Raw genomic sequence first — 12,351 nt, 5'->3', positions numbered from 1 at the left:
GATGATGGCACAATGTACAGCACAATTCGCAACACATCAGATAATAAAGTCCATTGTCCAAATGCAGCAAAATCTGGGCAATATCCAGGCTTGGACTGAAAGCGGCAAGTAACATTCATACCACACAACTGTTAGGCAATGACTACCTCTATCAAGAGAGAATCTAACCATCTATGAAACTCCCGGGGGTTACCATTGACTAGAACCTGAACTGGACTAGCCATATAAATACTGTGGCTACAAGGGCAAGTCAGAGGCTCGGAATCCTGTGGCAAATAGCTCATCTCCTTACTCCCCAAAGCCTGTCCATCATCTACAAGGCACAAGTCAGGAGTGTGATGGAATACTCTCCACTTGCCTGGATAAAAGTGCAGCTCCAACAACACTCAAGAAGCTTAGCACTATCCAGGACAAAGCAGCCCACTTGATTGGGACCCCATCCACAAACATTCACTCCCTCCACCACTGACACACAGTGGCAGCAGAGTATACCATCTACAAAATGCACTGCAGGAACTCACCAAGCCGCCTTAAACAGCACCTTCTAAACTCATGATTGCTACCATCTAGAAGGAAAAGGGCAGCAAATGCATGGGAACACCACCAACTGGAAGTTCTCCTCCAAGCCACACACCATCATGACTTGGGAGTATATGCCATTCCTTCACTGTTGCTGGGTCAGAATCCTGGAACATCCTCCTTAACAGCACTGTGGGTGTACCTATACCACAAGGACTGCAGCGGTTCAAGAAAACAGCTCACCACCATCTTCTTAAAGGGCAATTAGGGATGGGCAATAAATGCTGGCCTAGCCAGCAATGCTCACATCCCATGAATGAATAAAAAAAGATTGGTCAAGAGCCAATGTATAAATCCAAAATGTTATTTGTCCTTGACCACCTGCAATTGCGTTTAAATATTTGTGTTCCGAACATATCCATTGCAAAAGAGAGATTTCATATGATGAGGGTAAACTTAAAGGCTCATTATTATCAGAAATACATATTCAAGTTATTGAAATTGCAAGTGTTCACAGACAGATTAGCAAGGGCATGCAGCATAATAAATCCTCTTTTCTAGCAAAGAGTAAGTTATACTATTTCAGATTCACAAGCCATTTCAAAAATAGAGGACCGTTTGAAGCATTCCATTGGTGAACAGTCAAAATCAGTATATTTAGTGATGCAACTTTCACGCCCAAATGATCAGAGCGTAATCAAACCTAATTACCTTAAAATACTATATATTGTTTAAAAAAAAACACATGCTGATGAAGCTGTGTGTCTTGCACTCATCAGGACGAGTGCAGGAATGCCAAATTTCAAAAGGGAGCAACAATTTATATTGCATGAGAAAAGGGTGTCGATTGCTTGGCAAGTCGACTCTGACTGGCCAAGGCACAGTTCCCTGGTGTATTCTCCATGGCAACCCCTCAACCAAAGTCAGCTTGCTAAGAAGTCAACACCCTTTTCTCATGACGTGCCTTCAAAAATTGGCATTCTTGCACTTGTCCTAATGAGTGCAATTCAAAAAGCTTCGACAGCATGTCTCTTTTTCAGCAACACTAAGTACTGTACGACCAAGTGGCTGTAAATACTATATAGTTCCAAAATACAAGTCATGCCACCATTGTTGAATCAATGTGAAATTTTTCTCAGATTTGGATGGAAATACTTGTGTGCTTTCTGCTTTAAGGCTCTTTCAGATGCAATTCAAAGGAGAAGCCAAAGCAATCAAGTTAAAAGACCAACCATTTTCGATTTATCCATTTTAAAATTGGGTTTACATGGAGAGGTCAATGAGAAATGAGGCACAGCATGGTTTCATACATGGTGTCAAATCCTAATCTCTCAATTACTCAGTAATTTTATACAATAATATTAATTAAAGTCGGCTACTTTGAACTTGTCAATGAATCGGGGCAAACAAAAAAAGTATTCTGTTCAGGGTAAAGGAAAATAACTCATTAGGTCTGGCAGCATCTGTGTAGAGAAAAACAGAGTTAACCAAGTTGAATACAACTCTTCTTCAGCGTTAACTGTTTCTCTCTCTACAGATTCTGCCATAAGTGAGTTTTACTGACACTGTTTTTATTTTAGATTTCCAGCCAGATTCCACAGTATTTTGCTTTTAATTTCTGTAAAATCTATTCCCCTAAAATCTATTCCCTTTTTTCAAACTTCACATTTTTCTGTGAATTTAATTTTTGATCACTCAAATTTTTCAGCACTGAGTTCTCACTTGTTATCCGGATTGCTTAATTTAAATTGGAAAATTCAAAACATTTTTAATGTGTTAAAACAAGTTTGAATCAGTAGTAACTTATCAGCCTTCAGATCAGAATTTCTGCTATCTGCAAAATACACAGTGACTTTAGTACTGTCATACTCGCTGACAATATAGTTCAAATAGATGATTCTTTCACAAATGTCAACATTTGCTCACACCAGTTTCAATTGAGCTCATTAAACTACCTGGTCAAATTGTATGCAACAATTCATTCTTTCTTTGCTGCAAACAATGACTGCCAATCACATAAAACTTTCCCTAGTTTGATATCAATTGCCAATCCTGGGCAATTGGTCAAGTTGGAATTTGTTCAACTCAGGAAAAAGGTTAGGTTATAATTTTTAACAATTTGGTTTAACTATTCACTTCTACAAGAGTCAAACACTGGCAAGTACAATGTACATTCTGAAACTGCTTAACCAAGCAAGGTCTAAGACTTCATATACAAATGGTACGTTTTCCAAATCACAGAATCAAACAGTGCAGAAGAGGCCCTTCGGCCCATCAAGTCTGCACCGACAGTGAAAAACACCTGACCTACCTACCTAATCCCATTTAGCAGCACTTGGCCCATAGCCTTGAATGTTATGATGTGCCAAGTGCTCATTCAGGTACTTTTTAAAGGATGTGAGGCAATCCGCCTCCACCGCCCTCCCAGGCAGCGCATTCCAGACCATCACCACCCTCTGGGTAAAAAAGTTTTCCCTCACATCCCCCCTAAACCTCCTGCCCCTCACCTTGAACTTGTGTCCCCTCGTCACTGACCCTTCAACTAAGTGAACAGCTGCTCCCTATCCACCCTGTCCATGCCCCTCAATCTTGTACACCTCAGATCAAGTTGCCCCTCAGTCTTCTCTGCACCAAAGAAAACAACCCAAGTCTATCCAACCTCTCTTCATAACTTAAATGTTTCATCCCAGGCAACATCCTGGTGGATCTCCTCTGCACCCCCTCCAACGCAATCACATCCTTCCTATAATGTGGTGACCAGAACTGCAAACAGTACTCCAGCTGTGGCCTCACCAAGGTTCTATACAACTCCAACATGACCTCCCTACTTTTGTGATCTATGCCTTGATTGATAAAGGCAAGTGTCCCATATGCCTTTTTCACCACCCCACTAACATGCCCTCCGCCTTCAGAGATCAATGGACACACACGCCAAGGACCCTTTGTTCCTCAGAACTTCCTAGTGTCAAGCCGTTCATTAGGTACTTCCTTGTCAAATTACTCCTTCCAAAGTGTATCACCTCATACTGTTCAGGGGTAAATTCCATCCGCCACTTCTCTGCCCATTTGACCATCCTGTCTATATCTTCCTGTAGCTCAAGACACTCAACCTCACTGTTAACCACCTGGCCAAGCTTTGTGTCATCCAAAAACTTACTAATCCTACCTTCCACATAGTCACCTATGTCACTTATATAAATGATGAATAATAGGGGACCCAGCACAGATCCCTGTGGTACACCACTGGACACTGGCTTCCAGTCACTAAAACAGCCTTGTGTCATCACCCTCTGTCTCCTACAACTAAGCTAATTTTGAATCCACCTTATCAAATTATCCTGTATCCCATGTGCATTTGCCTTCTTTATAAGTCTCCCATGTGGGACCTTGTGAAAGGCTTTGCTGAAGTCCATATAAGCTACATCAACTGCACTATCCTCATCTACACAACTGGTCACCTCCTCAAAAAATTCAATCAAATTTGTTAGGCATAACCTCCCTCTGACAAAACCATGCTGACTATCCCTGATCAAACCTTCCCTCTCCAAGAGATAGATTCTCTCCTTCAGAATTTTCTCCAATAGTTTCCCTACCACTGACGTGAGACTCACTGGCCTATAGTTCCCTGGCTTATCTCTACAACCCTGCTTAAATAGCAGAACCACATTAGCTGTTCTCCAGTCCTCTGGCATCTCCCCTGTGGCCAGAGAGGAATTAAAAATTTGGGTCAGAGCCCCTGCGATGTCCTCCCTCAGCAGTCTGGGATACAAATCATCTGGACCTAGAGATTTCTCCACTTTTAAGCTTGCCAACACCTCCAATACCTTCTCACTCCCTATATCAATTTGCTCAAGAACCTCACAGTCGTCGTCGTCGTCCCCACCCCCCCCATGGATTTCCATGATTTTGACCCAGTGACAGTGAGGGAATGGCATTATAGTTCCAAGTCAGGATGGTGCACGACTTGGAAGGGATCTTGCAAGTAGTGATGTTCCTATAACCCTGCTGCCCGTATTCCTCTTGGTGGTAGAGGTCACGGGTTTGAAAGTGCCTGTTGAAGGAGTGCTGGCGAGTTACTGCAGTGCAATCTGTAGATGGTACACACTGCTGCTACTGTATACTGGTGGTGGAGGAAGTGAACGTTAAGGTGGTGAATGGGTTCGATCAAGCATGCTACTTTGTCCTAGATGATGTCAAGCCTCTTTCATATTGTTGGAGCTGCACTCATCCAGGAAAGCGGACAGTATTCCAGAACAATCTTGACTTGTGCCTTGAAGATGGAGCACAGGCTTTGATGAGTCAAGAGGTGAGCTACTTGATGCAGAATTTCTAGTCTCTGCCCTGCTCTTGTAGCCACAGTTATTTATACAGCTGCTCCAGTTCAGTTTCTGGTCAATGGTAATCCCCAAGTTGAGGCTGGGCGATGCAGCGATGGAATGTCAAGCGGAGAAGTTTAGATTCTCTTTTGTTAGAGGTAATCATTGTCTGGAACTGGCATCTGACAAATGTTACTTGCCACTTGTCAAGCCAGCCTGAGTGCTGTCAAGGTCCTGCTGCATGTGGGCATGAGCTGCTTCAGCATCTGGAGTTGAGAATGGTACTGATAATTGTGCACTTCTGACTTTAATATTGGAGGGAAGGTCACTGATGAAGCAGCTGAAGATGATTGGGCCTAGAGCATTACCCAGATGAACTCCTGCACAGATGTCCTCCTGCTCAGATAAAATGCAAAGCTCTTCCATCCAAATGATCTATGCACTACTTCAAACATCCTAATCATCTTTATGCTATGTTAGTTTTCAAACTTACCTCTTTAACATCTAAAAGACGGCCTGGGCACTGATTCTTGGCACGTCGGGCAGTTGCAGGAGACTTGTGATGGGTAATAGTGACAATTCCTGGCCCACTGTGTGTCAGGTGTTTCTGGCTACCAGGAGGTGCTGGGTTTGATACCCCAGGAGGAAGTAAAGATAAACTTCTAGCTCTTATCGAAGGAGTAGTCTAAAACAAATGAAAAGAAATTTAGAAACATAAAATAATTTCTTTAGCACAGAACTAATTTCATCAAATCAAAAACTTCATCAAAATACTACTGTAGATACCCACCAAACACTGCTGGAGCAGATACAGCATGGATTAGATTTAGAATAAAGCAAGCCTTATATTGTCCCATCAAAAACTCCCAAGACAAGTGCAACAGAGTAACACTTGCTCCACACTCTAGATGAAATTTGGAAAAGGCTGTTTTCGGCACTGTCGTCTAATTTCTGGATAAACCCATGTCACACTGGCCCAACTACGCTGAAATCAACCAAAATCATTTCATGTAGAAACTGCATTGCCAGGAGAGAGAGAGGTGGCTTATAAGGACAAACAAGTTTTTATACTCAACCCTTATTCAGGAAGTGGATATTACAGAGGGTCAAATCTCCCAAATAATTCAGTTTCTACACTGAATTGTAGACTAGTTGACTCTGGACACAGCATCACAGAAAACCACTTGAAATGCCATAAATCGACAAGGCTACAGACCAAGAGCTAGAAAATGAGATTAGGCAGGAGTAGCTTTTCATTGGCCAGCACAGATACGATTGACCAAATGGCCTCCTTCTGTGCAGTAAATTTCTATGATCCTATAACTCCTGACCCTGTTGCTGCTTAACATGATATACACATATACATACACTGTACTAGTGAGCCCTGGTTATCGTTCAGAAAACAGGAAACTCAGGTGATCTTTCCTCACCCCAATTCTGGAACTCAGTGACACACACCAGGCAACATCAGCTAGCTCAGCACAGGACAGACCACAGCATATCGTCTGGGTCCTTCATGCTCTGTGTTGGGCTCAGTAATATACCGAGTTCAGCAAATTCAGCGCAGATTGGGTATAGAAGTTGGGACCCTTCCTGCTCCTTGTGGGACTCGGTACCACAAATTAGGGGATATGCCTATCATAGGACCTTTAGGAGAGAGCATAGGAACATAGGATTTAGGAGCAGGGATAGGCCATTCGATAAGATCATGGCTGAACTCCACTTCCCTCTCCACTGCCCTTCACCCTAGACTCCCTTATTTATCAAAAATCCATCTAACTCAGCCAGGAATAAATTCAGTAACCCAATCTCCACTAATGACCTAAGAGAAAAAAATTCTCCTCACCTGTCTTAAAAGGGATGTCTCTTATTCTTAAACTGTCTTTCCCAATTTTAGTCTTTCCATACAAGAGGAAACTTCTCAGTAGCTACACTATCAAGTCCCCTCAGGATCTTATAAGTGATAATATTTTGATAAACAATCCAATTATCAGGTGTTAAGTTACAACTTTGGAATGGCTGATGAAAAATTCAGCCTCTGCTCTTTAAAAGATAATTTATTTTTAAGGACAGCACCTTGTCCATTCTGTTCCTTGGAAGGAAAAATTATTGGAGACATTTCAAGACTTATATTCTGCTATCAGGAAAGCAGACCTTCCTGCTGCAGTACTGAGCTTTGGCATCAGGTTTGGTTTAAAGCATAGCACTCTCCTTGCTCAGTCAGAAGGTGATGGGGTCAAGCCGCATTCCAGAGACCATGTTGGTACTGGAGAATCTATGCACTGGACAGGTAGTATCAAAGGAGGGGGTGCTGCACCAGAGAGGCAGTATTGAGGGAGCACTGCACAGTCTTTCAAATGAAGCATTATACTACAACCCTTTACCCCATCCAAGAAATGCAAAATGTCCTCTTTCAACAAATATTGGGACCAATATTTACCCCTCAATCAACACAGACGAAAAAAAAACCACTCTGATCATTATCACATTGCTGTTTACAGGAGCTTGCTGAGTGAAAATTGACTGATGCATTTCCAACATCAGAACAATGACTAAATTTAAAACACTAAATTGGTTTTGACACAGTTTAGAAATCCTGAGGTTATGAAAAGCATTCTAGAATGCAAATTCTTTCTTACATTTGGTGAAGTTACATGATTGAGCCATATGAGTAGATTCTTGTTCGCTCAATGCTGTAGAGTGACGTAACAAAAACACTGCTTATATTGTGGTACATTTTCTTGTAACCTAATTAGTGTTTAAAATTGACAGTCACAAGAAATAGAAATTGCCATTAATTTCTTTCTATCCTTCTTTGATTTCACCTATCACTAGGATCTCATGATCCATAAACCACTTCCTTACCAGAAACTAACGTCTGCCAAAGCTGCTTTGGAACTAAGAACTGAACAACAACAACAATTTAAGTTTAACTCTTTTCTTCTCCGCCGATGCTGCCAGACCTGCTGAGTTTTTCCAGGTAATTCTGTTTTTGTTTTGGATTTCCAGCATCCGCAGTTTTTTTGTTTTTAACAATTTAAGATGACTGATTTAGAATTTTCTTCTCCCGTTGGGGTGAAGAGAAGGGTAGAAGCACACCATTTCTAACAGCAGATTCATCACAAGAGCAATTAACAACTGTGGTGCAATTGAGGTGCAATACACTTTTAAGAAAATGTGAGCAGATTGACCACACATTACCCAATTGCTGTGTAGCGTGGGCTACAATGTTAATCAGTAGTTTAGAATAGTGTCTGATTGAAGAAGCACACATGTTAATGCTTTGTTACTTGTGTTAATAAACAGCATGTGCTTCATCTTATACCGGTCTCTACATCTGCAGAATATTTTTTACCAACTCACTCACCAGCAGATAGGCATGCAACCACGTTCGCTGAGCAAAGCAACCCGAAAGAAGGAACATAACTAGTAACGACGCAAAACACGACCAGTCGACAACACTAAAGGAAGCCGCAGAAATTAAACAGAAGTAAATCAACCATACCTTGCAAGATGATTGTAAGTACAGCCTTCTTCACATTGGTCGAAGTTATCTCCCTCCAGTATGCCACAGTTTGGCCATATCAAACCATTTGATCAGACCACCGATGACTGGTCACACTATATTGAACGCCAGTCTTCTTTTTGGCCAATGACATATCAGGGGAGAAGAGGTGAGCAATCCTCTTATCAACGTGAGAGTATAAAACATATGCCCTAATTCATAGTCTAACTGCACCCAACACCCCAGATTCCATGTGCTTTGAAGAGTTGGTAAATCTTGTGAAAAGCCTCTTTCAGCTGAAACCCTCGGTGACAACGCAGTGTTTTAAATTTAATTTGAGGTGTCATGCCCCTGGAGAGACAATCGCTCGCTATGTAGCAGCCTTAAAACAACTGACAGAGCACAGAATTCGGGACGTCGATTAACGACATGTTAAGAGACCAATTAGTATGTGGGATTAATGATGATGCCATTCAAAAAAGGTTGCTGTCAGAAGCGAATTTGCCCAGCAAGGCATTGGAGTTGGAGCTCGTAATGGAGAGCGCAGCCAGGGTTCATAAGCAATCAAGGGAGCAGAAAATAGTGCCGTTCTTTGCGCCAGGAGGGAAGCATGGTTAGAAATAGCACAGAAACATTGGGTTCCACGGAAAGACGGGAACCAGCAACCATGAACAGACCAGAGAAAAACAACGATTTAACAGAGAAAACTCAATGTCAGAAATGGAACCAGACAGCAAGTGAACAATAATTTAAAAGAATCGAGTGTTTCTTCTGCCATCATAATGGGCACCATTATGCAATATTGTAAAGATAGATCAAGACAAAACTTTAAGCAAAAAGGTAGAAATTGTGAAATCCACACAACAGAGGAACCAGAAGAGGAGAGTCAGATATTTACTCACTATACAACTTAAAAATGGGTAAAACAGAGCCATTCTATGTGACAGTGAAATTCAACAGAAAACCATCTGAATGGAGATTGACACAGGGGCATCCAGGGCAGTTATAGGGGAATATAAGTTCAAATATCTGAATGGAGGGGACCACTCATTAAATCTGGAAAATTCAGATGATAAATTAAAGATGTATACTGGCAAAGACATATGAGTAAAAGGTATATGCAAGTTTCTAGTATAATATGGAAGACAGTCTGCTAACCTACCCCTGACAGTGGCAGCAGGGGAGGGTCCAAGTCTACTTGGTCAGAACTGGCTTAAGGAAATAAAGTTGGAGTGGACCAAGATTTTAAAACTCAGAATGAAAGATCTGCAAGAATTATTACAGAAATATGCCTCCATTTTCAGGGAAGAGCTTGGGAAAATTCAGGGGCTGCAAGCTAAAGTCCTCGTGGATCCTGAGGCAACCCCCTGGTTCATGAAGGCGAGACCAATCCCCTTTGCATTGCGAGAAAAAGCTGATGTCGAATTAGACAGGCTGGGAAGGTTTGGAGTCTTACAACATGTACAATTTTCCAAATGGGCAGCAATCATAGTTCCAGTACTAAAGCCTGACCAGAGTGTGCGAATATGCGGGGACTACAAGTTGACCATTACCAAAGTGGCCAGACTTGACAGGCATCCTATATTGAAAATTGATGAATTATACTCCAAGTGGGCAGGGGGAGCTGCATATACGAAGCTCAACATGAGCCATGCTTACCAGCAAGTCGAGCTAGAAAAGGTCTCTCGGGATTTTGTGACTAACAACACACATAGGGGGTTATAGCAATACAACAGGTTATCCTTCGGCATCTCATCAGCTTGTGCCATTTTCCAACAGACAATTTATTTCAAGGTCTGCCCTATGTTGTGGTTTATCTCGATGATGCTCTAGTAACAGGGCTAACTGATGAACACCTGGCTAACATGGAAGAGGCATTAAAACGTCTCTCACAAGCCAGAGTACATTTGAAAAGAGAAAAAAGTGTATCTTCCAATGAAAAAAAAAAAGCGGTTTATCTGGGTCATAGGGTCGACTCGCAGGGCCCTTCACCCAGTAGGAGAAAGGGAGAGAGCTACTCATGAGGCGCGAGCACTGAAAAACGCCATGTCTTCTTGGGAATGATTAACTATTATGGCCGTTTTTTCCCAAATTTGTCAGTACTGGCTCCATTATACTCAAGAAAAACCACAGGTGGATTTGGAAAGCTCCACAACAGGCTTTTATGACAGTAAAGCAGTTGCTACATTCATCAGAGATAAAAACAAAAAAAACTGCGGATGCTGGAAATCCAAAACAAAAACAAAAACAGAATTACCTGGAAAAACTCAGCAGGTCTGGCAGCATCGGCGGAGAAGAAAAGAGTTGACGTTTCGAGTCCTCATGACCCTTCGACAGAACTTGAGTGACTCAAGTTCTGTCGAAGGGTCATGAGGACTCGAAACGTCAACTCTTTTCTTCTCCGCCGATGCTGCCAGACCTGCTGAGTTTTTCCAGGTAATTCTGTTTTTGTTTTTGCTACATTCATCAGCCCTGTTGGAACATTTCAACCCAAAGAAAGAATTAATTTTGACCTGCGACGCATCCCTTACAGAGTAGGGGCAGTACTCCCACTGGATGGCTCTGAACGGCCCACTGGTTACATCTCAGGAACATTCAGTGTTGCAGCATGAAAATACTCACTAATAGAGAAAGAAGGCTTATCCATTGTTTTCGGCGTTAAGAAGTAACATCCATGGTCGACACTTTACCACTGTATCCGGCCACAAGCCACTACTAGGCTTGTTCGGTGAAAATAAGGCGATACCCACAATTATCTCAGCATGCATCCAAAGGTGGGCGCTGATTCTAGCTGCTTACAAATATACTTTTATCCACTGGCCAGGAAGCCAGATTGCAAGTGACAATGCACTGAGCTGATTACCTCTAAAAGAGGACAAAGCGAACATCCCCATTCTTCAAGAACTAGTCATTATTAAACTTTCTGGATTCGTCACCAGGACATGCCAAACAAATAAGAGAGTAGACAAACCGGATCCAGTTTTGTCTCAGGTAAGGGAACAAGTCTTACAGGGATGGTCTAATGAGCCAAAGTCTGACGAAATGAAGCCCTGTTTTAATAGGTGATACGAGCTCACCTGCCAGGATGGCATCTTGCTGTGGGGAGCAAGAGTCAGTATGCCTCCATAAGGATAAAGCCATTATTGATAGAATTGCATAGTGCTCACCCTGGCAACTCTAGAATGAAAATGATGATGTGCAGCTACTTATGGTGGCCATGGATGGAAACAGAAATTGAAAACTTAAATCAAGAGCAGCATACAGAGCCAAAAGGTACAGAAACTGCCCCCTTCTAGCTCCACTGAATCCCTGGGAATGGCCAGGAAGGCCATGGGTCCACGTCCATGTTGACTACGTGGGGTGTTATGGCTGATGCAGTTGGTACAGCTGAGCTATTTAAAAATCCCAGAGGGAAATTTTAAACAAAGTTTAAGTGTTATGTTTGAGATGCAACTCTAAATTCAGGAATCAGACCACCAGTTCTCAAGAGGTTTTATATGAAACTAAATTAAACGTTTTATTAAAGTTACAACACATTAAACACATATGCATGGCTACAAACTACTACTATCATTACTTTTAACAAATTCCCAAAATAATCTCCTTAAGTCAACAGCAACCAAAGGGCAGAATCTTCAGCTCAGTGAGCAGGGGCAGGGCCCACTCGCTGAGGCGTAAAATGACGTGGGGTGATGTCGTCTGCACACCCGCTTAACTGTCAAAGGCCGATTAGGGCCTGTTAAAAAGAAATTAAGGCAATCAGCTGAGCTGCCCACCCAACCTTAAGGTTGGTGGGCGGGCGAAGAGCCCAGGTGGCCTTTGCATTTTTCATGGAGCCTCATCCACAGGCAGGATGAGGTTTCATGAATGATTTAAAATTTTCAGAAAAATTTTGAAACTGTCACGAGCTGGGACATATCAAAACTGCTTTCAACACTTTATTTAACTGTTTAAACTGAAAACTAATCTCCGAGGCACCTCTGTGCCTCAGGGAGATTTCTGCTCTCTTCC

At 42.2% G+C, this 12,351-nt stretch overlaps 1 protein-coding gene across 2 annotated transcripts in view; it reads right to left on the bottom strand.

Moving 5' to 3' along the window:
- The window catches only part of LOC121276445 (oxysterol-binding protein-related protein 10-like), a 246,346-nt gene that overhangs the window by 150,178 nt on the left and 83,817 nt on the right, over positions 1-12,351 (bottom strand). For both annotated transcript variants that reach the window (XM_041184858.1, XM_041184857.1), the window contains exon 4: positions 5,329-5,520. In XM_041184858.1, the coding sequence (XP_041040792.1) occupies positions 5,329-5,520 (192 nt within the window). The remainder of the gene's footprint in view (positions 1-5,328; positions 5,521-12,351) is intronic.

The sequence above is a fragment of the Carcharodon carcharias genome, chromosome 3 (assembly GCF_017639515.1).
Source record: "Carcharodon carcharias isolate sCarCar2 chromosome 3, sCarCar2.pri, whole genome shotgun sequence".
Taxonomy (NCBI): Eukaryota; Metazoa; Chordata; class Chondrichthyes; order Lamniformes; family Lamnidae; genus Carcharodon; species Carcharodon carcharias.
Note: the sequence above shows the minus strand (reverse complement) of the source record. Positions and strands in the feature narration are given on the sequence as shown.